The 27542-nt window shown below is 43.7% G+C and overlaps 3 protein-coding genes across 5 annotated transcripts in view; 2 read left to right on the top strand and 1 right to left on the bottom strand.

Moving 5' to 3' along the window:
- LOC100711213 (protein bicaudal D homolog 1) overlaps nucleotides 1-2124 on the bottom strand; it is a 29245-nt gene extending 27121 nt beyond the window's left edge. For both annotated transcript variants that reach the window (XM_013273690.3, XM_005454042.3), the window contains exon 1: nucleotides 1870-2124. In XM_013273690.3, coding sequence (XP_013129144.2) covers nucleotides 1870-2088 — 219 coding nt within the window. In that variant the 5' untranslated portion in view covers nucleotides 2089-2124. The remainder of the gene's footprint in view (nucleotides 1-1869) is intronic.
- A 211-nt stretch (nucleotides 2125-2335) lies between these two features.
- On the top strand, nucleotides 2336-10979 carry strap (serine/threonine kinase receptor associated protein). 2 transcript variants are annotated; one of them, XM_019345973.2, is made up of 10 exons: nucleotides 2336-2473; nucleotides 3463-3656; nucleotides 4703-4838; nucleotides 5668-5749; nucleotides 7172-7244; nucleotides 7861-7960; nucleotides 8059-8196; nucleotides 8361-8497; nucleotides 9667-9816; nucleotides 10310-10979. In XM_019345973.2, exons 2-10 carry the CDS (start codon nucleotides 3545-3547, stop codon nucleotides 10369-10371), a joined length of 990 nt encoding a protein of 329 aa, XP_019201518.1. In that variant the 5' UTR covers nucleotides 2336-2473; nucleotides 3463-3544; the 3' UTR covers nucleotides 10372-10979. The 2 variants fall into 2 exon arrangements, with proteins under 2 accessions (XP_019201518.1, XP_019201517.1); XM_019345972.2 differs by lacking the exon at nucleotides 2336-2473 and adding an exon at nucleotides 3170-3328.
- A 134-nt stretch (nucleotides 10980-11113) lies between these two features.
- On the top strand, nucleotides 11114-26559 carry LOC100711486 (lamina-associated polypeptide 2, isoforms beta/delta/epsilon/gamma). The gene is made up of 6 exons (XM_005454041.3): nucleotides 11114-11957; nucleotides 18451-18568; nucleotides 18895-19020; nucleotides 22262-22389; nucleotides 25138-25238; nucleotides 25627-26559. Exons 1-6 carry the CDS (start codon nucleotides 11718-11720, stop codon nucleotides 25988-25990), a joined length of 1077 nt encoding a protein of 358 aa, XP_005454098.1. The 5' UTR covers nucleotides 11114-11717; the 3' UTR covers nucleotides 25991-26559.
- The last annotated feature ends 983 nt before the right edge of the window (nucleotides 26560-27542 follow it).

The following is a 27542-nucleotide window of genomic DNA, read 5'->3' as shown; positions in this document are numbered from 1 at the left end:
CGGCGTACACCCTGTACAGGCCACCAGCTTGATGTAGGGTTAGCACAGAAAGAAAGAAACCAGTCGATTAGGAGTGAACACCTAATCACCAGTTAACCTAACCCCATTAATTACATGTCTTTGGACAAACACATGGAAATTCCACCACACCACACTCCGCAAAGATGGTAGGGTCAAATTGGGGTTGTTCTTGCCAGGAGGCAACAGTGCTAACCACTGCACACCTGCCAACTAGCATGAAGGAAACCAAAGTCCGTGGGGAGTATGGTTGCAAAGCTGAAACTTAAAAAGAAGGGGACAACCAGAAGTGTAGCCTGCACCGTTATTTAACTCTAAAAGGGGAAACTTCACCCAGCCTGGACACTGCTACTATATCTGGTATGTGGACTGAGATTTATATAAAGCTCTTCTAGTCTTACTGACCACTCCAAGTGCTTTTCTACAAAAAGCCACATTCACACATTCATATAGCCCTTTATTCTTTGCCATAAATGCTTCATCTTTGACACTCAGACAGTGACCGACTGGTAATTTGGGGAGTTGGTATCCTGCCCAAGGACACTTTAATATGTAGACCTCTCTGATTTACCCTAAGATTGAAGGAAAGCGAATATTAATCTCATGTTCATTACGTGGATACAAACGCAAACAGGTTTATGAGGTGCCAGCGTTGTTGTATTGTATTTAGTGGCTTTCTGCGCTGCCCTCAGTTATGCTAAAGATTTTAGGTAATGTTGATGTCCGGGTTCTGGGGCAGCCTGTCCATGACTGATTGTATTCTACTGTGCGCTTTTCTATCCATGTATACTTTTAGTGCAGTGGCAGTGCATTTGGGATCGTTGCGATACTGAAAAATTATTGTTTTTGATGGAGTTTTTCCAATTTCTTTAAGATATTTTCCATAGATGCAATTAAAGAAATGGGCAGGTGTGGCTCAGGCGGTGGAGTGGGTCAGTGGATTGACTCCTGACTCCTCTAGTCCTACTTGTGCCCACAAGTAGCCTTGGGCAGTGTACTGAATCCTGAGCTGCTCCTGATGCATCTGTTGGAATTTGAGTGTGAGTGAATGTTAAAAAATACTTAGGCATAGATTAAAGCACTGAATGCGTATGTATGGGATTGGGTAAATGAGACTTGGAGCAGGAAGTCCTGTGAGTGCTCAACAACAGCACCATAAAAGTACCAGCCCATGTAATAATAATGTGTTTTGTTTCCAGCAGCCTGCAACACAAGTTCCTAAAGATACAATTTAAACTGGTTCTTTGCCAAGTTGCCTGTTAAGTGTAGTCACGGGGTGCCTTTTTATGCTCGAATGATTCATAGGTCAGTGTTAAATGGATTTAAAAACAAAAACCATTCCTCTGAAAATCGTCAGTTACAAGGACTGGACTGAAGATGAGTGGAAAAAGCTGCCATTGTCCAAAAAAGCCCATGAGAAAGCTAAGAACTACTGAAACCAGTTAAAAATGACAAGAAAACCAGACTCGGAAAACTTGGAAGCATGATATAAAGAAATGGTGGGTGTATGAGGGGAATTTAGTATTTTGGTCAGAAAGTTTGTAGTGTGTGAAATATAATGACTTGATTTAAAAACAGATTAAATAAAGAGCATAAAGCAACCAGCCTGTATTAAAGTACCGTCTTTAATCTTTGACAAGCTAACTGAAGCCATATTGGCTAAAGAGCTGGCATGTCCAGCAGGTGTGACTACAGGTGAAGTGTGCACAGACAGGCTTTTTAATGAACCACCCTGTGAGCTCATAACATCCTCCAGCGGGTGCAGGTGAGAAGGTGCTGTCAGAAACGCCTCACGCTAATCAGACCAGTGCATGGCTTTCGAGTAAGGAGTCATACCCCTGCTGACCCCACCTCCTGCAGCTGCTCCAGCTCCAGCCTTAGCGCCTCCTGCTCGGCCTCCAGGTCGGCGTACTGCTGCTTCAGGCTCTGGTTCTCCTCCAGAACCGCCAGTCCGCACTCCGCCGCCCGGATCTTCTCGCGGTTGGCCTCCGCCAGCTCCCGGGTCAGGCGCTCCACCTCGGCCCGATATTCCTCTACCGTATCCCCGCATCCTGCTCCTCCGGCAGCCATCGCTCGTCTGTCCCTCCCTCTGCCCTCTCCTCCCTGCGGCGGACGAACAGAGAGACCTGCCAGAGGGAGAAAACAAGCCCCACCGCCTCCCCTGGGGGAGTCCCAACGTCCTGCAACTCAAACAGCACCAGCGAGCATCCACGGCTTTCACAGCGGTGCTGCCATCGCAGCGGGAGTATCCTCTGCCATGCGATGCTCGGAAAGATGCGTCCTCTCTTACCCGGTCTCCTCCCTCTGCTTCGGTTTTCTGCTTATTCACCGGCAGCAGGACGCCATCTCTGCCCGCAGCCGTGAAGCAAGGCACCTTCCTCTCTCCCTCCCTGTCATCCTGCTGCACACTGAGCGTTTACAGTAATACATCCCCTGCACGCAGCGCCCTCTGGAGGTAAGAGTATAAATACACTCTTTCTGTTTTATGGAGGCGAACGAAACAAAGAGTTTTAATAGTTTCATTCCTGGTGTGAGATCTGCCGGTACCTCAACACTAAAAACTACAAACTATTCGCATACAGCTGCACGTCTTTTACAAAGCCTTCACGGGCTCTTGAACTGCGCTCATCCAAGTAACACTGACAGTATGTGCTGTGATAATATTACATACATAAGCAATACAAATAAACAATCAATCTCTGTTTGAAATATTAGTATATGTCCTGTTTACAAAGTAGCTTTGATGCCTTCCATGTCATAACGTTTAACTGTGTCTTTTACACGATGAAAAGTCTGAGTTAAAGTCTGAAAACGAAAACGAGCTGACGGGTAGCTCATGAAGAATAGTGGTGGGTAGATCAACCCAGGTATTGATAATAACGATAGATATTTATAGAACATTTAAACTATAGAAGCGGCATTTAATAATTATACATCTAATAAATAATGACACATAGGCATAGGCTACCCCACATAAGCCTCCTTTATAGGGTAAAAGGTATTGGTATTGGTATGGACATTACTGGCCGTTTTTACTTGATATCGGATCGATATCAAAATTTCTCTCAGCACTGCTGAAGAAGCCTTTATTCAATATTTGTTCATTCAAAATTTAAAACGTATCAATGTCCGTTAGAAGCGATGACACTTTTACTATGAAAGGCATCGGAAGTGTTATCATCGTGATTAGCGGAACTGGCGTAACACACCGGCAACATCATCGTCTCTATGGTTGTTTGGCCGTGTCACACGTTGCTAGTTAGTTGCAATGTTGTAGCTATTAGCACGGTAGCCGTTCCTTCGCTGGAAGGTAGAGCTGTTCGACAGACCTACAGTTTATTCTTTCTGATTCACAGTGTGAGCAGCAGCAGCAGCTAACTGCTATCCAACGGAACATAACCTACAAAGCTAGCTTGATATCTTGTTTTCCTTCTACTCCGCTAGTTTTCCTAGCTTGCTAGCTAGCCGCTAGCATCCAACCGTCTCCTCTGTCAGTGCGAACCGTCTCCCGGCCGGCCGGAGGACCATGGCGATGAGACAGACTCCCCTCACCTGCTCCGGTCACACCCGGCCTGTGGTGGACCTGGCCTTCAGTGGAATTACTCCTTATGGATACTTCCTCATCAGCGCCTGCAAGGGTGAGAGGTGTTGGCAGGACTATGAACATAAAGTAGGCTGTGAGAATCTGATGTTACTGCTGGACGTGGTCTGTTGCGGGTTGGGCTTTAAAATGAGCCCTTTATAAAACATGTTCTTCTATTGAGGGACTTTGTGTCTTTGTATTGTTTTCTGGTGTCATTAAGTGTGTCTGTGTGCGCGCGGGGGTGCGTATGTGTGTGAGCCTAAGAGAGAGAGAGAGAGAGGCACATGCGGCTAGCTTAACTACTGATGGTTTACCTTCCTCCTAAAGTTTGATCTCGAATTGTATAACTTTGTTGAAAGAGTATAGAAAAGAGTAAATCCTGCTTATCATTATCTGATCATGTCCTAAAGACCATGATCAGATAATGATCGCCTCTGGGCTGTCAGATGGTATTCCTGCCCTGAGAAAGATGGCGTTTGAAAGCAAGCAGTGTTCCTATTCCTGGATTTCCTAGGTTAAGTTCAGTTCTTTTTTTCTTTGTCTTTTTTTTTTTTTGAAAGAGTCATTTATTAATAGCTTGCATGGAGGATGCTGACTCGCCAACTAATCAGTATTGAAGTGAGCAGTAGTGAAGCTGTTACAACTGAAGGCAAACGTTTTACGAACAGCGAAGGTGTGCCTTCAGTGTCATGGTTGTGCCTAATCGTTTCAGGGTTAAACCAACACATTGCAAAAGATGCAGCTTTTGCTTTGAAGGGAGCATTTTGTTTGCACTGCACTCTTCACTTTCACTACCATTTAGCAACTAATTGGCAAGTTCTTGCAGACAAGTCTGCATGTTCCATACAAACGGTGACGTGGCAGTCTGCTAGCAAAAAAAGCAACTGCAAGGAGGTTTTCAATGCAGTACCAACTCTTTACAACCAATTTTACCTAGCAACAATGAAAAGTCAACCTAGAAGTCAGTGACCCCTGCTTGTCACACAGTCAGCAGGACCTAGCAGACACCAAGGGTGTCTGTGACCTAGCAGACACCCTTATACTTACTGTCGCCTGCCATTACACTATGAATCTCACATCCTCTCTGCTTCTCTCCATCAGATGGCAAGCCCATGTTGCGCCAGGGAGACACAGGGGACTGGATAGGAACGTTTCTGGGTCACAAGGGCGCTGTCTGGGGAGCCACTCTAAACACAGACGCCACCAAAGCAGCGACTGCTGCTGCCGACTTCACAGCGTGAGTTCACACACTCCGACTAAACTAGCCTGAAAGAAGCAGTGATCCTCAGTGCTCCTCTCTGTGGATCATCTGTCATGCATCCATTGGCAGTGTTGTATTGTTGTATGTAATCTGAAACCTCAGTTCATGTGTGATCTGGTCTCATTTGATTTCAAGATAACCTTAAACGGCTGTTTTGCTTCATGCTATGGTATTGATAATCGATCACTTAGATGTGAGCACTAGTACAGGCTCCAGGGACCTTTCTAGCTTGCATATATCAGTGACGTAGCCTACATGCCTTTGTGATAGACATGGTCACCATGGTAACCCTTGCTTTCCCAGCATCCTTCTAAGGAAAAGCTTTACACTGAATAAAGTAAAGCCATTTTTATTAGTGTGATCCTGACCTGAACTCTGTGGCCAATAGAATATCCTGCTGCTCCTATTATTTCATTCTTATTTATCCCTCTGTTCCAGCAAAGCAAGGACAATTCTGCTATTCAACATTAAGACTTTTAGCTAGTGCCAACATTCAGTGACACAACAGCTAAATATTTAGTCCTGCTAAATGTTGTCTTATTTACCAAGAGTCTGTTATTGGCCAATATATTGGTGTACCCGTCATTCTAACTGATTTCTAAGATGAGGCTCTGACTTGTTCTATCACATGTATGTCACAGAGGAAACAGTTTTGCACACTGGGTTTTGAATGACTTTTATGCATATATGTCACTTCTGACTTTGTCTCTTACATAAAGCAGCTTCTGCATTCACATATATTACACTGACACACACACACACAGTGTGCGGTCACTGTTAACAACTCCCTTGTGGACTTTTGCAGAAAGGTGTGGGATGCAGTGAGTGGAGATGAGGTCCTGTCTCTGGCACACAAACACATTGTGAAGACTGTCAGCTTTACTCAGGTCAGTGCACTTCATCATGAGCTCTTTAAAAGACATGCTGCTGTATTGCATTTATTTCTCTACTCATGGATTTAAATTGATGCACACCTTTCACCATGAACAGAATTTAGTTGGTAAGGTAAAATTTTAGTCCAGTCAGTGCTGTAAAACAAGTTCTTTGTGTGCAGTAAAGAGAAACTCCCAATTCTAGTCAATGTTGATCAATAACCAGAAGTTAACAGGCCCTGGCCTGCTCAAGTTCAAATCACCATTTAGTAAAAGATTTAAGTGATCAGATGTAAACATTTGAGCCTGCATGTCCGTAGTGATTCTAGGGCCAAAGCTTTAGTGATGCTCAGCTCCAGTTACAATGTCATGCATGCAGTGCCTTGTAATAAATATTAATTAAATATGCTGTTTGCAAAGATTCACTGGATACATGTTACAGTGTTGCATTCATAAGCAAACCGATTACCTGGATGAACTCTGGAATAGTGTACCCAGATGGACACATTTGGGCCACCATGAATTTTGCTTAAAGCACCACACTAAAATAACTCAGAGCAAGTGTTTACCTACAAAAACTGCATTTTCAAAGTGAAAAAATAAATAAAAACAAATACACACACACATGCACAAACAAGGTAGAGAACCCACAGAAAATGAGAGGTATTCAATGATGAAGTTTAGATACTGGTTGACACAGTGGGAGAAATGGAGGGCACATGAGGAGGCAAGCTCCTGTGTCTGAGCCTCAGTGGGATCTCAGCAGGGTTTGGTCCGGATGTGAACCCAGCTGTTTCACAATCACAGCAGCAGCTCCAAAGACTGCGAGAGGAGGAGGAGGAGGAGGAGAAAAGTGCATCTGCAGACCACACCCTGACCTTTATAGCCATAACTGCACTATAGAGCTCACAGCTCTGTGGAACAAACTCACTGTGGACTCTCAGACTCAACACAGAGTCTTGGACAGACGCTCACACATTCCTCACACTTTACAACAGTCCATCCAAACCTCATTCAGACTGTTTGAAACAACATCTAATCTGAAAACATAAAGCTTTCCAGACTCGGGTATCCTCTTCCGTGTCAGTCACAGAAAAATGTCAGGAATTCATTTTTGGGCAGCTTGCCTGCGTGTACCTCCAATGAAACGTGTCACTGTCTGTGCTTTTCATGCTTTGTTTTTTGAGCTTGTTTTTTCGGATTTTGACTCGTCCTCAGTGAACTCTGCTATGACTCCCTGCTCTATTCCGGCTCACTTATCAACCAATCAACATTCGGCAGCGTGTCTCACATGGGTGACAAGCCCCCTCCCCCTTCTTACAACTGAAAACTGCGCGCAAATTGACACATGTGCAGGATCATAAATCCAGCTTTACTCTCTGTGCTTGTTGGGTGTGAGTGAAGAGCCTCCCATGAATACGTGCGTCTTTTTGACAGGACAGCAACTGCCTGCTAACTGGAGGTAACGACAAACTGTTGCGTATCTATGACCTGAGCAGCCCCGAAGCAGGTGAGTGGACACGCTCATGCACACACGTGTATGTGGGACCGTACGACCAGTACATGCTCCCACATATCCACAGTGTACTGTCGCTAGACCATCACTGGCCACTCACTGCATGTACTGCAGAGCTCTGTGGGTGTGGGTGGTTATACAGCAGCTGGCAGCATCGGTTTGTGCTGGAGCACACAGTAAGACTTGGTAAAATCACAAAATGATCTGCATGATCACTCTTTTGAGATGAAGCTTATGTGCTATTGTGAAAACTTCCATAGCATTGTGTATTACCATGGTAACTCATGGAGAAGGTGCCGTCTGTGCTGGTGGAGGAAGTTGCCTTTATCGATCGCTTGTTTACAGTGAGCAGGTGGTGCTGTATCAGCACGGCTTGGAGTGCTTCACAGCTCACTGCGACCTCACAGAAAGATCCTGAACACTTCAAAAACTAAATATGCCTGAAAGAAGCAAATGAAGTTATGAAATTTTATGCCCTTAAGGTCAAAGGTTGAGCCAGGGCAGGTGTAGAGGTAGCCTGCAATGTGATGTGTGATGTTTGCTGAGGCACTGAAGCAGGAGGCAGTGATTCCAGGTGGTGTAATGTGTCTGTTGCTTCTGTCCCCGTCAGCTCCACAGGAGATTTCAGGCCACACGTCAGCCATAAAAAAGGCTCTGTGGTGCAACAACGACCAGCAGATCCTCTCTGCTGCTGACGACAAAACCATTCGGTCAGTGCACTGTGACACACGCCCTCACCCGTCTTACCTCTCACTTCTGACAGTAGGCATAACAACCACTCTGTACGTGTGTGTGTGTGTGTGAGTAGGCTCTGGGACAGGAGCTCCATGCAGGAGGTGAAAACACTGACCTTTGACACGTCAGTGAGCAGCATGGAGTATGTAGCTGATGGACAGATTCTTGTGATCACATATGGAAAGACCATTGCTTTCTACAACGCTCTGAGGTCAGCCGGCAGCTACACCCGTTCATTGTTAATGAGTGACATGTGTATAAAACAGAGGGCATCCTCCACCTCTGTTAATGCTGATTTATTACTGACTTTGTTATTGAGTAAGCACTCATCATTTATTATTTAAATTTGTTTCTGTTTTTATTAATATTATCAAGCTTGGAAATGATCAAGACTGTGGAGGCCCCAGCTCCTATCAACTCAGCCTCCCTGCATCCAGAGAAGGACTTCTTTGTTGCCGGTGGTGACGACTTCAAGCTCTACAAGTTTGACTACAGCACTAAGGAAGAGCTGGGTGAGCAGCAGAGTGCTCCATTGTGTTGTGAAGAGGAGCAGTCTGACTCCTTTAATGAAATGAGAAAGAGAACCCGTCAATACAGAATAAATGCAAGTCATAAACTCATATTTTATTTACAGCAGAACCTAGGAAACATATCGAATAATCACACTGAGAAAACCGTTCATTTTGAATTTGATGGCAGCCACACAACTGTGGAAGAGAGGACAGGGCTGTGTTTCCCCCTGTGCACCATCCTCGCTTCTTTTAACTGCTGAGGGGAGCAGCTGCTGACTTTTCTCACTTTTCCGCTTTGCCTCAGTCCATTTGAAATGAGCTGTGGACCAGACAGCAGTGTTTGTGGATCATGTTCACAGATGGCTTCTTGTCTGCATGATGGAGCTTTAACCTGCATGTGTGCACGGCATGTGTTCGCACATGGTGATTGGTGAAGTGTTGCCGAACCTTTGCACTGATTTCAGTCATGCCTGTTGTTCTGCAACGCTGCCTGAGCCCTGAACATCACAGCTATCCAAAACTTATGTCTGGCCTTGTCCGTTGCACACAGAGACGTCACCAGATTGTCTTAGTCTGTACATGATGCATTTTTTACTGAACGTGAACCTCTGGCTCTCTGACATGATCTTTTCATTCCCACTCATGTTCCTGACCAGAACATTCCTCGAGCGGATTCTTTTCTCTTTTTTTCCCCCAGTCTTTTGCTGCCAATTTTGCTTCAAAGTGTTGCTTCAAAATGAGCGTAATGAAAAACATGTGTTGCCAGTGTGCTAGTGCCGGAGACTAATTAAAAACATGGATGTAAGAGGTATGTGTCACAGCCTCACTTGCTGTCCCCAGATATGGGTTTACGAGGTTCTTATTTCGGTTTCACATATCATCCCAACGTTTCTGTTCTGCTTCAGTATGATGTCACTAGAGAGAGAGGTTTTTTTTGTTGTTGTTGTTGTTGTTGTTGTTGTTGTTGTTGTTGTTGTTTGTTTGTTTTTGTTTTTTTAAATGAGACCTTGCTGTTTGACCAGCTCAGCTCAGTTCATGACAGGATCTACTTGCTTATCTGTAAATGTAAAAAAAAAAAAAGTTTAAACCCTGATTCTTTGGTCCATTACAAAATAAAGGAGTAGCTGACCAATCAGAAACTAATGGTACTGCTGCTCATGTGTCTGCAGAATCCTACAAGGGGCACTTTGGTCCGGTGCACTGTGTTCGCTTCAGTCCTGACGGGGAGCTGTACGCGAGCGGCTCGGAGGACGGCACGCTCCGACTGTGGCAGACAGCGGTGGGAAAAACCTACGGGCTGTGGAAGTGCGTCCTTCCTGGTAAGTCTAACTCTGAACTGATGACTCGTGTCACTGTTACTTTAATGACAGTCATGCTGAATGAATGAATGAAAAAGTTTTTATAAAGATTAGAGCAATACAAGGCAGTCTTTGATAACGCTGTGTTTCAGTTGTGTGGTGTTGTGCACTGTATATGCACAAGAGACAAAGGTTGTGAGGCAGTGCTGCTGCTGACCCACCATCTGGTCTTACCTCATAGCTCTGTGAATTATCCATATGATACCACAGCATAGCACATTTTTCAAACCATGTCATGAGCACGTGGAAAATACTCGAGTTTAAACTGTAGCAGCAATGGTAAGATGTCTGTGTATATTTATAGTACATAGGATGATTTCATGATATATATATATATATATATATATATATATATATATATATATATATATATATATATATATATATATATGAATGATGATATATGATGATATTACACTGTCATGTATCACATTGTTCCTCACTTCCTTCTCAGAGGACCTGGGGAGTGAGAACCCTGAGCAGCTGTACACTTCCACCCCTGAGATCAAAGCCTGAGGAGAGGGCGTCACCTTCTGGAGCCTCAACGAGCTCCATGAAAGGAGCCAAGTCAAGCATTTTCATCCATCAGAACTGATGTGGATACTAAGACTGGCCTGTCTGTCACAGCATCAGTCCACACACCCACTCACCTGCACACCGACAGTCCATGGACAGCATGGGCTGCAGAGTGAAGCAGTAGAGCTGTGAGTGTGAGCTCGTTGCTGCCTGCTTTCTCTCTGATCAGCCCACTTCTGTCTGTCCTCTAACTTCTATAACGTAGAGCCGTCAACCCCAAACTGCACGACGTCATCATCATTATCATCATCGGCTTTGGTTTCAGTGTTGAGGTGTTTGATGAGCTGGACCACGGCTTTTTTTTTGTTCATGGTTACAGGAATAAATGAGTTAGTGCTCAAGTTCTGAGGCTTTCATTTCTTAAAGAAGCATTGCTTTGAGTATTTTACAGTGTTCTGCTTGAGTATGTAAAGTGTCCAAATCAAAGCTAATATTGTTTTGTGACAAAGGAGAGGAAATTATTTCTTGTTTGGTTTCTGTCTTCATTTGTGCGCAGTGATGAAATAAATGGAGCATTACGTTTTTATTTGAAAGTAATGCACAAAGAAAAAGGGACTTGAGCTTTTATTTCTTGACCGTTGCGCCTGCCAAATGTGCAGGCTTACTGTAAATACACACTCCAGATGCTGAAAAGAACATAACCATGACATGTGCTGGTGAGGAAGGTCTGGGAGTTTCTCAGCTAACTACACTTTTTGTTTTGAGTAAACAATAGTTCGTCAGTTTCAGAGAATGAAATCTATAAAATAATGTAGCACTGGCTGACTTCTGCAACAGAGCTGATCATCAGATGTGAAATAGAAAGCTCAAAAATATCCATAACTGTAACATCTGAGCAAAATTTCAGTGACAGAACCCAAAAGGTTCTTCATGTCTAACATGATCATATTACATCTAATGGAATATCGGTGTCCCTCAATGAGCAGTCTGTGAATGAAGAGCTGGATTTCACTGGGCACCAGTTCTGCGCTGTGACTGAGCTTCTGGCTCTGATCAGTCCCAGCCTGTAGCGGAAGGAGGTGGGCTTTACCAGCTGCCACTTCCGGTCAGGACCGTGCAGCATTCCTCATTTCTTTCCACTTTAATTCCTTCCTTCTCCTGAGAGAAGGAGGAAGCGCGAGAATAGACAGCAGCTCATATCCACGTTCTTGCTTCTTTGAAGCACACACTACTCTGCCCGTTCGGTCCAGTGGGCGGCGCTGGTTGCCCGATCCGCCATCAGTGGCTCCGCTGTTTTCTGCTAGCTGTTACTTGCTGACCCGTTGCCCGGTAGTCTTCTCGCCGACATGCCGGAATACCTGGACGACCCTTCTGTGCTCACCAAGGAGAAGCTAAAGAGCGAGCTGCTAGCCCACAACGTGGAGCTACCGAGCGGAAACCCCACGAAGGACGTGTACGTGCAGCTGTATCTTACAAAGCTGGCCGGCCAAAGCAGACGCCCCGCGGCTGCAGCTGCGGACTCGTTCTCCAGCGACGACGAGCTGCCTCCGCCCGCGCTGCCTGACACCAGCCGCTCCTCCGGTAGAGTAAGTGCTCTCCCACTCCCGTCTCATTTGCACACTTCCACACCCACCAGGATTACTCAGCCACCAAAATCCACGTTCTGAAATCGTCGTCTGTTAACTACTGTAAATGTTCGCAGGATAGTTTCGGATGTCCAGGCTCACATTGAAACGTGCACTCTCTCTCCTCACAGACATAACTGGAAACGTCATTCCGCTGGAACGCATAAGGCTTGTCTCGTGTATGAATCGCAGAGCAAATCCAGATCACTTCCCACAAATCAGTCTCACAGGTCTCACCTCCCCACAGAGTTTCCTTCTTTGCTTCAGATCCAGCCCGATCCTTACTAATCCCCCAGCAGCAGCAGCTGGGGACTCTCCATCGTGATGCAGAAGAAAGTTTTAGCGCAGATTAGAGATGGCACGATACCACTTTTTTATGTCCGATACCGATATCATAAATTTGGATATCTGCCGATACCGATATGAATCCGATATAGTGTGTTTTTTAATCAATAAAACTGTTTTTTTTTAATATCTTGCTGCATTTTGTATAAGTTCATACTCAAGTTTAAATAAACAACAACACTAAAGCTATTCTGTTATACCTGTATGTAAAAAATACACTGCACCCAAAATATTTCATAGTTCAGCAACACTGATCAATCTAATAAACCTACTCCATCCTTCCTATTCTGGTATTTTAAAGAGTACTTAGCAGAAATATTAAACAACCTAACTAACAGGGTTGCAAACTCCCAGCAAAAAAAAAAAAAAAAATAGGGAACCACCCCCCACCCTCCACCTCATGATGCTTAATCGATGTAATCAACTTAAATTTGATGCAGGGTGAAAAAAATGCACAGAAATAAATTATTTTTCCACAATAATTAAATAGATTCAACATCTTTCTTCAACAGAATTGCAGACTGCACAGATGGTACCTTCCCAAAGGAAAAAGTACTATAGCTTACTAGGGTATATAGACTTAAGAGTTACTATATACAGTAATGGACTTCTATACATTTTACATCAGATTAAAACTTTGGGTGTAAGATTCAGATAATTATTTATTAAAAGCTAGACATTTTAAATGAGAATAAGAAAGAAAAGTATGTCTTTGTGCCCCCTTTTCCCTGTTCATGCCCTATCGGCCCCCCTGGCTAAACTTTGCTAGATCCGCCCCTGCACAGTTACCAGCCGTCAGCTACGTAGAAAAGGATCCTGGTGTAGAAAGTAATATTAAATACATTCTAACAACAGCTTATCAAGCTTAAACGTGCTGCTGTTTTTCAGCCGCTGGTTTCCTCTTTCTGGTGCAAAGTGGGCCAAAAACAAAGAAGAGAGACGGACTCGCGACAGAAAAGCCGATCAGCTGATCATTAAGCAGTTTCACGATTGAAGTAGCAGCAGGAGAGGGAGAGAGAGAGGCAGTCGCTCCATATATCGGTTGTTAAGCTTAACGTGGGAACGCTTTACAAACATTCAGAGATGAACTTACACACTTGCTTTACTTCTCTCTGGGATAACTTCCTCGGAGATGAAATGCTGGTTTGGTAGCGAGGCTACAAATGCACACAGCCACTCTATCACATGATGCATACTGCTGCAACGTGCTACGGTTATGAGAGTTACACCGTGTTGCAAGTTTTGTGAGGTGTTTTTTTTGATATTTAATGGATTGGATTACATTTTTTATTTTTCGCCGATATCCGATCCAGTAATTTAGGTCAGTATCGGACCGATACCGATACCTAATATCGGATTGGTCCATCTCTAGCGCAGATACAGACACACACAGAAAAGAAATGGACAGAGACACAGGTCAGCGTGCTCATGTGCACAACGGTTACTCGTTTTTGTAGGTGGGATAAAGAGAGTTTGAGGTTAGAGGAGCTGGCAGCCATGCACTCAGTCAGGGAGAGATTTGTTCTGATGCTGAGGATGAAATGGGACAAACTGGCAGGTGTTCGAACTGATGTCTGTTCTATTCAGGTCTGACAGGGCAAAGTGTCTGAAAACAGAAGACCAATGTTCCCTCTAAGCTGCGCACATGCGCAATTGCGCACTGCTGGCGCGGTCTCTGCGCACAGAAAATCTGCGTTGCGCACAAAAAAAATCTAACCTGAATTGAAATTAAAATTAAAACTTTAACAATTCTGTTTTGCAGTGTTAGTCAGTAAGTGACTGGCTGCTCCTGTATGGGATTAGAACGATGCCACCTTATCCTATAGTCTAGCCAATAATGTGATTCACATTCGTATACACGCAGCCAATCAACGTCGTTGACAGGCTATGACAGCGTCCTTATGTGCCGACACCGGTGTTTTAGCTAGCAAAGCGGCGTGGCTGATGTGCAGTGAAGCCACATTAATGACAACGTGTACAACCATTGGAGATGTGAGCAGGACAGACGGAACAATTGACGGGAAAAGTGTGGACTTTATACCAGTTTTTAAATTGTGTTGATAGGCCACGTAAAACCAGAGTTATGATAAGAATATATGCAATGTTTGGTTTTCTTCCTGAATACTATCGTTGTTTATATTTACTGCGGGAAGAAACGGTAAAAACGGCGTTTTATAAGGAAAACGCTCGAAAGCACTCTCCGCCTGTGAGCAAAAACAACACCAAAAAACCCCCCACCCTTTCCTATTGGTCGAAAAAAGTACCGTGTCGACCAATCAAAAAATGATATGGCAACGTGGCATCTAGTTGTTAAGAAACGGGGGGAAGTTTTAGGAGTGACGGCGGTGTTCTGAGATGTGAGAGATTTGAGACGTTTAGCGCAAATCTTGTGTAGTTAGTGTGTAGTGTAGTCAATAGTTTTGTTGGTGTGTCAGAACAATGAGGCGACTGCTGAATGTTACAGGTGTTACAGCAGTGATACATCTCCTGTTGTCAGGCCTGCAGGTATCAGGCTGTTGTTCTCCTTTATCTCATAGTGGACAGAAATTATTTTTTGGAGTGGCACAAATAATTTGTGTGGCATCAGATTTGATGCAGAACAGCTGATTGTTCTGTAAATAGTTTGAAATGTTTATTTAAAAACGCCTTGACTGCATTAAAAAAAATAAATAGCTGCAAAAAACTTTGTTGTTTGCCAAACTGAGTTACTTTTTTGAAGTAGTAACTATATAATTAATTGCCCAGCATTGGTCATTATATACTGTATTTTGCAGACAGAGTTACAGGACTCTCTCCCAGACCACAGACTCATAATACAAGTCAGAGCTTTATGAAGAAAAAAAAGAAAAAGTTGTGTTTTCAAAATTGGAGTTCAAGTTATTTTTACTTCCAATAGTGTTAACATACTACACAGGTCATGAACAAGATTTTTTAAATTTTCATTGTAAGTGGGCTAAAGCAGTTAATTAAAAGTAGTCTAACATAAATGTAAATGCTGTAATTTGATTATTTTAATAAACCATGTAACTTGGATGGATTAGATGCTGGCGTGACCACAGTGCACACGTCTGATGTCGCTCACAGTGGTCCAAGGGATCGCTCAGGGAGTTTGTGTGTTCGCTCAGACACATGAAAAATTAGAGGGAACATTGGAAGTGACACTACTATTTTGTATTGTATTATAGACCAGGAGGCGATGTTGAAGTCTGCAGGGTATCCTTCCTGAAGCAGCCCTCCCGCTTTGTCCTTTGGGGAGGCTGGCACCTCAGCCTGTTTTCAGCGGGTTTCTCATGAAATAGCTGAATTTGACTGTGAAGTAAATGGATGATCAGTTCAGGTAGTAACAGAAACAGTACGTCTTACACATCTCCAGTTTTAAAGTGAGTGATTATACTAGTATGTAGTTTTATAAAAAGTACACGTTTCCATGTTGTCCAAGGGGCTGATGTTTCAATAAGAGTATAATGAGTGCAGAGGTGATGTGTTGAGTACTGGATCAGCCAGATGTCAGGAAGCTTTCAGCTTTATTTTCTGCCTTTCCTTTGGAGCATGAAATAACATTATCACACTAACTGTGAGCCACCATGTGCTGTGGTTCTTGCAGTGAGTGTTTAGTGCAGTTTCATGGTTTAGGTGGTGGAGCAGACACCACAGCAGTTTTCCTGCAGCTGCTTGAGTTATCATTCTGAACACTGAAGAACTGCTAGGAAGAACTCATGCTCAGACTCAGCATAGTCGGTGTCTTGGCACTAGAGTACTGATGCCGTTTATCTTGTGAAAGCTGCTGCTCACATACCTGAGGGATTACAGGCTGCAGGTGCGAGGTGCCCAAAAATGAATTCCTGACATTTTTCAGTGACTGACATGAAAGAGGATACTCGCTGTCACTCTTCGAGTCTGCAAAGCTTTATGTTTTAAGATTAGATGTTGGTTTGAACAGTCTGAATGAGGTTTGGATGGACTGTTGTAAAGTGTGAGGAATGTGTGAGCGTCTGTCCAGGACTCTGTGAGGAGTCTGAGAGTCCACAGTGAGTTTGTTCCACAGAGCTGTGAGCTCTATAGTTCAATTATGGCTGTGAAGGCAAGGGTGTGGTCTGCAGATGCACTTTTCTCCTCCTCCTCCTGCTCTCGCAGTCTTTGGAGCTGCTGCTGTGATTGTGAAACAGCTGGGTTCACATCCAGCTGTTTCACAATTGTCATTGTTTCTAATACGGAGTTTCACTTCAGCTCTTTGTATGTTAGAGCTTTGCTGTCCCTCTGCAGACAGACGGCAGGTCGTGTAGTAGAGCGCTCTGCTCGACCATAAATTCTACTTCAGTAACCACGAGTCACATTTTTATACCTGTGCATTCAACACACACACGTGTACACACCTTTGGAGCCATGTAGCTCCAAAGGAGCTAACTTGTCACAGGTGCTTAACCCAGAGCTAAGAAGAAAGCTGAGGGTTCCTGTCCACCAACAAGCTATCGACGCCTATCCTGTTAAGTCTTCAGAAGTATGATGTCGCTGCTGCTTTCAGCAACATATTTACTGTACGTTTATTTGATTTGCTCCAAGGCAGAGCTGCCTTTAGTTTTGATCTAATTAGGAGACACAGCATCATGCCACTATGCTGGCCTCACAAGTAATTTCCTGTCGGCTGCTAAGTAAAACTTCAGACTATGATGAAGCGCCTCCAGCATCTTCAGACGGTGCAGTTCTCCTTCCTAAATATTTCCCCCGTGGCAGCTTCCTTTCAGGAAATTAAAGGACGTGTTTGTGTACATGAGTAAGTTTTCACATCTGCTCAATGGTGGTTCATGAATGAAGTATTTATAAAATAATGAATCTTCCTGTATACTACTCCTGGATTTTTGAAAAAGGCTTTGCTCATGTGCAGTGACAGCAGTGTTATCCAGAACGTAACATGTGATAACCAGCTTTCTGCTCTAGAAATTTTCTGCAGTTTGACTTCTGTCATTCTCAGTCGTTCACATGAGTTCCCATATTATGAGCAGAGTTAATATATGTCCTTCTGCTACACTATTCCGGGTGGACAGAGGGGGCAGAGGGCTTTTCACCCTCACCAAGTGACGTGCAGTCTTCCAAGATCCTGACTGCACGTCACTTGAACCAGATGACATAATTGTCTCCAAATGTTGGGCCAGAATAGAGGAGGAGCGATAGTAGGGTTCAGCACGAGGGAGAGAACTGCAAAAAAAGAGAAATCCAGCACTAAAAGCACAGACAGTGACTGTGCCAACACGTTTCCTTATTTCTTACACCGAGTTTCACTTCAGCACTGTCAGCTTTAGAACTTCACTTACCAACAACACAAGCAGAGTGACCCACAGACTGTACACTGCCTCCATCTGACCACAGAGCTGTCTGCAGGCAGAGTAGGGGGCGCGACCTTTGACCATAAAACCAGCTTCAGGGAGAGAGAGAAGCATATATAAATATAACAATAGATATACAAAGATATGTTAAGTGACCAACAAAGGATTGGTTGGATTGGTTATAATGTGGGTACAGTAACACAGAGACATAAAGATACCTGCAAGACAGGTAACTACTTTATTTTATGTAACCCCTTTGTAAATCCTGTTCACTAAAGTCTGTTAACCAATACATAAAATACATAAAAACACATGGAAACGTTGGAATGGTCAATGGTGCCATGTGCGTTGCCAGGTTAATGTTTATGATAAAAGTTTATAATATTTGAGTGTTATTGAATCAGCAGCTTTACTGACTTCTGACAGTCCTAAAGTTCAGCATGATGCATGCTGACTACTCCAGCTTTATGTGTGTGTGTCTGTGTGAAGCTGGTACTGCAACTAAGTGTATAATTCAGTATTCATTTTTTTTATTGCTTAACATCTGATTATCAGTATTATTTATTTATTTATTTATTCATTTATTTGATGGCTTGGTGAACATGGCAGTGTGTGTGCTGGTTCTTTGACTGAGTAAAGAGTCCTTCATGTGAAAATGGAACTGTGTCAGCTGACTCTTGTCAGGCATTACTTTGTGATTAACTGGCTTCAGGCTAAAAAAATCCATCGCTGGCTCCGCTCTGGCTCTGACCGGTTGTTTTGTGCGCTGCCCTGCTGTTTTTCCACAGAAAGCCACCAGGAAAACAGACAAGGTTCGACCGATTGAGCTTGATGTGACTGCGCTGAGTGACAAGACCCTGAGGGATGAACTGCTCGAGCGTGGACTAGACGTGGGGCCAATTGTGGGTGAGTGTAAACCTGCTCACCATTGCAGACACTGTAGTGGGCACAGAGACTGCACTCACTGCGCATTTGTAAAATGACAGATGCAGACAGTCCCAGGGTGAAATTGGTTGCAAAGAGGGTGTTGCACCAAAAACTATGTTGCTTTGGTTGTCAGCAAGGTTGCTGAGATTGCTTGTAGTTTGCATGACTGTCTGCAAACAGCATTTATTCTATGAGCTGTAGTGAAACTTGAAAAAATTAGGAAGGGGACAGATACTTTTTCCCATTACTGGATTGTCATGTTGTGGTTTCACTGCTACAACATCACCCTTGTCTTGTCCTCCCAGCATCCACCCGGAAGCTGTATGAGAAGAAGCTACAAAAGCTGCTGGATGAAGGGCCTCCACAGCCTCCGCCACCACAGCTGATGCTCGTAGGCTCAGAGTCTGACCTCTACAGTGACAGGGAGGACGGTAGGAAGGACCCACGCTGCAGCTCATTCAGCGCTGCTGCACTTTAACGAGTGCTTGGATTTTAAATGTTCCCTCATCACCTATATGAGAAATGTGATATCATGTGTTGATGAAGGGGATGTTGTGTGTAGAACAGATGTCAAACGTATGTCCTGATACAGTTATATCCGGCCTGCGAGATAATTTCATATGTCATTTATTGATGGCCTGGTAGTACGTGGGGGCTGAATCTTCAGCCCTGCTGAGAAACCATGCAGACAGAGGTGGGGCCTTATTTTGAGGGGCACAATCATATCACAATCAACGACAGACTGGGATCGCACCATTATGTGAAAGAAGGAAGGGGGCAGACGTTCCAAGACAGCAAGTGCAATTTAGTTTTATTTTATATAGCACGAAATCACAACAACAGTTGCCTCAAGAGGCTTTTATGTTGTGTAACACATGATCTGCTCAGGCATGTATGCAGACATCTTTCTGTAGCACGAGGTCAGTGCAGCTCCAGCTCCTGACCTTTGTCTGCCACTATCTTGGAGGTTTTGAGGAAAAGGTTGCCGTGCTGGATGTCCATCATCTCTCCTTTAAGACGATCCTCCATCACATCGACAAAAGCCAGCTCATCACACAGGAGAAAATTCACTACTGTATTTCTACATATCCACATAGCCATATTCCAGGAGCTCCAAATTGCCTGCAAATTCCAGACTCTGGAGCTTCCCAAGACTCAAAAAAAAAAAGGTTGTTGTCAATTTGTTAATTCAATTCAGTTTTTTTTATATAGTGCCAACTCACAGTTACCTCAAGGCTGGTGCATTGCAAGGTAAAGACCCTTCAATAATACAGAGAAAATGCCAACAATCATAATAACTAATGATTCAACGTAGAGCGGTGTATGAACACATAATGAAAAATGTGACTGAGGAAGAAACACTCAGTGCATCATGAACTATATGCCCCAACAATGGGCGCAGAGCCATTGCAGGAGGGGCACGGTATTTTTTTTTTTTTTTTTTTTAAAGAATGCTTGGACACTGCTAGCATACTGGACAGGTTTTTGACAATGTAACAAAATCTAACCAGTTAATGTAAAAAACAGTTAACCTGGAACGCCGGGGCTGAGCGCTCGGTACACTCTGTCAGCTGTTAGCGGAGCTAGTGACATCTCCGAAAACATCGGAGCACTTTTGCAAACATGTTCTGTGTTGACAGCCTGACCAGACATGTGAAGGTTATGCCACTACATTTGCGGCTAAAATACTATTAAAAGTGTAGCTGGCGACAGAAAAACTTAAAGTTTAGAGCGCCACCACCATTGCTGCTTGTGATTTGAAATGCATTCTGGGATACCTAGCTGCCCCAAATTCACATTACCACCAGTTCAAAGCAATCAGATTATCTAGGATTGACCTGTCTTGTTAACCCCGTCCCCGGACTTTGATGGGTGAGGCTGACCAATAAAATTAATTCATGAACACAGCAGCAGGGCCAGGAGTGCCAAAATGAATTAAAGAAATACATCATTAAATAATAGAGCTGGGCGATAAAACGATAACGATATGTATTGCGAAATAACTTTTTCTCGATAGAAAAATTAAACTATTGCGATAGACCTCATCTCTCTTGTCCTCTTAAAAAAAAAAAAAAAAAAAAAAGAACAGCCAATCCAAATTAAGTAGCGCAGAGCCGAACCAATCACAGCCGCAGCGTCACGTCACATGACTTGTTACGTATAGCACAAGCGCCAAGGCGCACATGTGTATTTGTTTTTGCAGCCGGGCCGCCCAGATAATGAAGGAAATGAGTTTGCCGACTAGAGAAAAATCAACCGAGAGCGTGAGCGAAGGTTACCGAAGAAAAAACAGATGATGGTTCCAATGCCGGAGAGCTTGTCGAACGGAAGGGCCACAGAAGTTCCGTAGTGTGAAGGTATTTCGGCTATTTCAAGTCTGACAAAAAACAGAGTAGCGCGCACTGTAAATTGTGCCGAAAGCAAGTCTGGATATACAATAAAGCGGTGCATGCTCAATCTCTGACTGAAAGCGCTAATTCGTCATTCGGCTTTTGTCAGACTAAAGTAACTGTTAAAACTGTTTGAAAAGCTAAGCTATACAACAAGGAGAGATTGATGCTACGTCCACACGTACCCGGGTATTTTTGAAAACGCAGATTTTTCTATGCGTTTGCACCTTTCGTCCACACGTAAACGGCGTTTTCAGTCACTGAAAACGGAGATTTCTAAAAACGCCTGCCAGGGTGGATATTTTCGAAAACTCCGTTTTTGCATTTATGTGTGGACAAGAAAAACGGAGAAAACAGCGTCAAAGGTGTGCGCCTTTTTTTGACGTCACACTGTGCGCCACGTTATTGTTTCGGTGAAATGAATTTCTACAATACTGTTAATTGTACTCTCTGCAGTGTTTAAATGCTTACATATACACACATAGTTACTGTCCCTCCACACATACGACTCGGTTCTGCTTCTATGCCCCATCTTTGTTTACTATTTCCTACCGAGGCTTCTAGACTTCTGATTGGCCAACATTTCTACACGGTTAGGAATATATCTCCACCTGTTGCTTTGGCATGTTCCTAGCAGCATTTTCCTTCATTTCTGCATTTACGTGTGGACAGGATTATTTTTTAAAACGAAAACGGAAAATCTCCGTTTTCAAAAATACCCGTGGACGTAGCCTGAGAATTTCCTTTTAGTTCTCAGTTTATTTGATATTGACAAAAGTTAGTCAATTTTGTCTGTTCTTCTGTAAAACGACCTAAGATTTATTTTTAGAATTAAAATTTTGTTTCTAAGTGGAATTGACAATTTAGTGGTCTGTTTTGTTTGTTCTATTTTGAAACTTAAACGCTTTAGCGGCTGCCTTTTGTGTAGTTTACAATATTTGCCTTTATCTGAAACTGAAGTCTCATGTTCCTTAAGTACATCTACCCTGTTGAACTTATTATGGGAAATAAATATTTTAATAAAAACAAGCTGCTAATTATTTCACATTTTACTTGTGAGCAACGGCACATTTAAATCTTACAAATATAGTTATTTGGCTTATATCGTGATATATATCGTTATCGCCTGAAATGAAAAAACCATATCGTGATATGAAAAAATCTTATATCGCCCAGCTCTATTAAATAATTAATTAAATGTGTCCATAAATAATACAAATTGGAAATAAATAATGTATTTAATGTTTTAAATAGTGTTTTGTGTGACTGTCCGTTTTGCCAGAGGTGATAGCAGCTGGTGGTCCAGAGCCTGTGGAGGAACCAGAGCCAGCTCCTGTGGTTGAGAGAACAGTGAGGAGCAGAGAGAAGACTGTCATCTCCACTCGCAGCCACAGCAGCAAGCACACTGCGGTAAGACGAGTGTTCAGCAAACACATTGCATTTACAGAAAACAGACCTGCCACTCTTTCCGCTCTGTCCATCACTGGCAGCAGAACAAAGGGATGTCTGGTGCTCTGTGTCAGTGCCCTGCTGCTGTGTTAGTAGAGCTGTGTGTCGCTTACTCACCAGGACCCCCTGTGATGGCTTTCACTCGTCTGTGACGGCAGCAGCTTGGACCGTTCAGAATTCCACTGCTTGTCACTCTTTAAAGCTGCAACTCTGTTTGTGTCACGCCTGGAAACGTGCTGAGCGGTGAGGGGAATTGCAAAGAGGCAAGGGAATTGCAGCTTTTACTTCCACCATTCAAGACTTCTTGGGTGTCCGTTACTTAATAGCATCCAACGGTAATCTGCTCTTACCCATGTTTACTTTGTATGCCATCAATGCACTGTAGCGGAAAGTGTGTTCAGAGAGGTTCTCATATTTTTAATGGGTAGGCTCTTCTTGACTGTTAGACTTCCAGCCGAGAGCAAGGTCACGGGTATTGTGTGTCGAGTTCGGAGGGACCACATCATGCGTCCTTTAAAAGGCTTGTAATGAACCAGGTTCTGTATCTCTTGCTCTGTGCTACATATGAGAAACTGCTGAAAATTTACCTGCTAAATTCTCAGAGTTCTTATTCATGTATGAAAAGACTTGCGTGAATATGAAATGAACTTTATACTGCACCAGAAAAACTAAAGTACAACTGTGGAAGGGACTACGAGTCTTTCCTTCAGGAACAGGACTTGTGGAATAAATGGGATCCCTGGTCCTCTCTCAGTGAAAGTGGAATGGTTCCAATGACCAGACTTTTTGGATTTTGTGACAAGGCGATCAAAGCTGTATGTGGCACCAAGAAGCAGATCATTGTGACATATCGCGCAGATGTGGTAAGTGTAATATAGTGCGACCCCAGCAGCTGGCTTTAATCACAGTTTCCTCTGACATAGCATGGTATTTTCTTCATTCAGCTCGAGTGCACTCACTCACGCTCAGTGTGAGACTGCTTCAGTGGATCAGCTTGCTTCTAGTCACACTCAAACCACATGATGTGGATTAAAAGACAAAAGCACCTGCTTTTCTCCACAGTGCCTGTGATATCTATCTGTTTGTGTCCTTGTTTACTGGAGCCACCTGAAGCAGTCCACTTTTAGCCCTCCCCCCACTCTGTCTGTAGAGTCAAAGCTGCTTAACGAGCAACATGGCTAGACTTATTTGAAGAAATAACAGCAGTGTGAAGTCATCTCATGTGAGTGCTGTGATCTGACACTGTGCTGCTGGTTGTAGCAACAGAACCCCCTGCTTTCTACCAGTGTTTCCACTGACTTCAGTAAGTACAGTTGTGAATATTGTGGAGGTTCTCGCATTGCTCTATAATCAGATTAAGTGAAGTTAATGAATATAGTGCGGTCTTCAGTATGCAGTTCACTTCATTTACTTCCTCCTGCTGAAGTAATAAAACCACCATCTCCTTTTCTTCATTTAAAAAATTCAAGACAAACTTCAGGTCAATCTGGTTTATGCTGCTACCAGAGAATCTGAATTTCAAACGGTTCCACTGACAAATTAACGGGACTTCATTAAGAACACAGAACCCCTTTACAAGAAAGGCTGAGGTCCTTTACTTTCTGTCATATGAAGGCCAGCAGCAGACTGAGGGTGGCAGATGTTGAGAAAAATCATTTGAGTATCTAAACCAAACAGACTTTCTGAGATTTATTTAAAAGAACGTTAAAACCTTTGCAAAGGGACGAACAGCGTTTATACCAGCATAGACAAAAAGGTCAAATAATAACAGCTCCTTTATACCCATCGTGTGGATACAATCTTTGTCTGTTCAGCTGTAGGGAGCTCAGTTCCCACAGTCATGTAGGCACCAGGCTGATAATGAAGTAGTAATGGTGGGGTTAATGGCCTGGGACTCTCCAGCAGCCTCTTTGATGAGAAGTTAAACTTCTTCACAGACCTAAAGAGGTGACGTTGTCTTCTTTCTGAAGCCGTCTGGAATGAACTGGCTTGAAGTGGGAGACACGGAAAGTGTTGTGGATCATTACATTTCTGGATAACTCGAGACAGCTGAGAGATTAAGAATTGATTTTACCACAAAAGGACGAATAAAGCAAGGCTCAGTTTATCTGAGAAGACTCGCTGGCCTGTTTTGGACTTTGGACCAGAATCCAGTGGTACTCAGGCAGATGTTTGTTTTGCTGCAAGGTCCCAAGTAAGGCAATGCGGGTGGTGCTCCGTATGCGACAGCACCATCAGATATGGTGTTGTTTTTTCCTTCGTTAGCACAAAATGAGGAGACTGATGTCCAAGAGAGGCATCGAGGGGGGAGAAGCGAGTGGCAGAGGAGGAAACGATGTTGTGGATTTGCTGGAGGAAATAACACACCATAAAATAGCCGGTCCCATCGGTCTGTGGATTAAAACCTTCAGCTCCTCTGGTCTGCCCCTCTACTGTTAGCCTTGAGTAATATGTCACTCATTGAGCATCAGAGTTTCACTGATCCGTGTCAGACCAGTTTGGATCGAAGGCCGGCACTTTACTCTACTCGGCTGTCCGCGGTGCCAGCATTTCCTCTCTAGCAGACTGCTTCTGTGACAGAGTGACACCCAGTTTGTGTGAACAGAGAGTGTGCTCACACAGTCCTGTGAAGATGCTGGGCTGTGCATCTACACTGTTCAACAGTGTGTTCATTTCCCAGCTTAACCTTGATTTGTCTTGTCTGCGTAGGTGGAGAAAATCGCAGCCAGTGATCAAACCCTAAAAGTAGACGAGAAGGACGTTCTGAAGAAGCTCTTTCTTAATGACTGGAGCAGTCCAACGGGAATCACGTAAGTGCAGCCAGCTGTTCTTTTCTTACTGGAAATGAAGTTTGCTTTGTTTAGCCAGCAGTAAAATAAATACTCAGAGATCTTCTAAACTCTGGACCACAGAAAGCAGGACATGAACGCCAGAGCTAAGGTAAAAGATGTTAAAATGACTACTTTAACTAGTGTTAAGGGCCAAAGGAAGGGGCCAAATACTTGTCCATGGCATTGTAAGTGGAGCAGAAGTCTCTACAGTGTCTTTTAACTTGGCATGGCCAGGGTCAGTAAGTGCTGTCATAACAAGGATTTTTTTGACCAAGACTCAGAACAATGGAAAGTCCAGTACATTATCTGCTTGACATGATGAGCTGAGGTCTCTGTGATTATTAAATCTTAAATGTTTCTCTTGTAGTGCCACCTGTCGCCGACCCATCCGAGGAGCAGCAGGGCGCCCTGTAGCATCCAGTGACCTGTGGAGCGACAGCCTATTCTCTCCAAAAGCCACCAAGACCAGCATCTCCTCCTACACTCAGAGCTACTCAGTAAACAGAGTATCCAGCCTGCCACCCAAAACCACCTCCTCCAGCCTCCCGCCTGCAGTTTTCCCTGCAGGTCAGATCCAAGCAGCACAGCGCAGCATGTCTCTGTGGATAAAGCTCTTCCTGCTGGCCATCGTGGCCACTTTCCTCTTCCTCATTTACCAGGCCATGGAGACCACCTCCATAAACCCATTTCAGACCTCAGACATGGAGGTGGCTGCTGGTAGCACAGCATAGAGAGCACAGCTGGAGACTGAGAGGTGAAGAAGACCTAGTCTGCTTTAACTCATTCATGTTTCATTAATGTTTAAGTGTGTTAAATGTTCTTTACACTTTGCTGTGATCACAGATTTTGTACTATTGTAATTTTTTGCCCTAATTTCTGAATAAGCTTTTATGGAGAAGAGAAGTAATTTTCAATGACACTCATTGTGAAAGCACCCAGCAGCCCTGTCTGCTGTTCATCCTTAAGCTTGGACCTCAGGTGATGACGAAGCCAGTCACTAATCAACACACACAGGAGCTTTCAAAGACACAGGAGCCTCGTCGTTTTGGTTTTAGTCGTACTTGCATGGTGTGAATGTGTTTGTACTGAATGTGTGTGTGATTCTAACTTTTCAAAATATGCCTTAGTATCTCTGTTGTTAACAGTCTTGAAGATGGAATCTGAAGCTGCTATTTTGATTTGTACCTTGGACCATCTTTGTTATTGAGACAGGGAGGCTTCTTGTTATAATTCAAATGCTTTTTTAAGCCTGCCCCACTATTTTCCTAATCTTCTCTTGTAATAAAATTTTATACCCAAATACATTTTCTCAAACAATGTATTAAGTTTTCTCCTAAGTTAAATGAAATTCTGATCAATACTGTGGAACAGGGGTCTCGAACTCGCGGCCCGTATACTGACATGAAGAACTACAGTGGCTTGCAAAAGTATTCGGTCCCCTTGAACTTTTCCACATTTTGTCACATTACAGCCACAAACATGAATCAATTTTATTGGAATTCCACGTGAAAGACCAATACAAAGTGGTGTACACGTGAGAAGTGGAACGAAAATCATACATGATTCCAAACAACACCATGAAGTCCAAAGAACACACCAGACAGGTCAGGGATAAAGTTATTGAGAAATTTAAAGCAGGCTTAGGCTACAAAAAGATTTCCCAAGCCTTGAACATCCCACGGAGCACTGTTCAAGCCATCATTCAGAAATGGAAGGAGTATGGCACCACTGTAAACCTACCAAGACAAGGCCGTCCACCTAAACTCACAGGCCGAACAAGGAGAGCGCTGATCAGAAATGCAGCCAAGAGGCCCATGGTGACTCTGGACGAGCTGCAGAGATCTACAGCTCAGGTGGGGGAATCTGTCCATAGGACAACTATTAGTCGTGCACTGCACAAAGTTGGCCTTTATGGAAGAGTGGCAAGAAGAAAGCCATTGTTAACAGAAAACCATAAGAAGTGCTGTTTGCAGTTTGCCACAGGCCATGTGGGAGACACAGCAAACATGTGGAAGAAGGTGCTCTGGTCAGATGAGACCAAAATGGAACTTTTTGGCCAAAATGCAAAACGCTATGTGTGGCGGAAAACTAACACTGCACATCACTCTGAACACACCATCCCCACTGTCAAATGTGGTGGTGGCAGCATCATGCTCTGGGGGTGCTTCTCTTCAGCAGGGACAGGGAAGCTGGTCAGAGTTGATGGGAAGATGGATGGAGCCAAATACAGGGCAATCTTGGAAGAAAACCTCTTGGAGTCTGCAAAAGACTTGAGACTAGGGC

This window comes from Oreochromis niloticus, linkage group LG15, assembly GCF_001858045.2.
Source record: "Oreochromis niloticus isolate F11D_XX linkage group LG15, O_niloticus_UMD_NMBU, whole genome shotgun sequence".
In the NCBI taxonomy this organism is placed as follows: domain Eukaryota; kingdom Metazoa; phylum Chordata; class Actinopteri; order Cichliformes; family Cichlidae; genus Oreochromis; species Oreochromis niloticus.
This window is presented reverse-complemented; position numbering and strand designations above follow the sequence as displayed.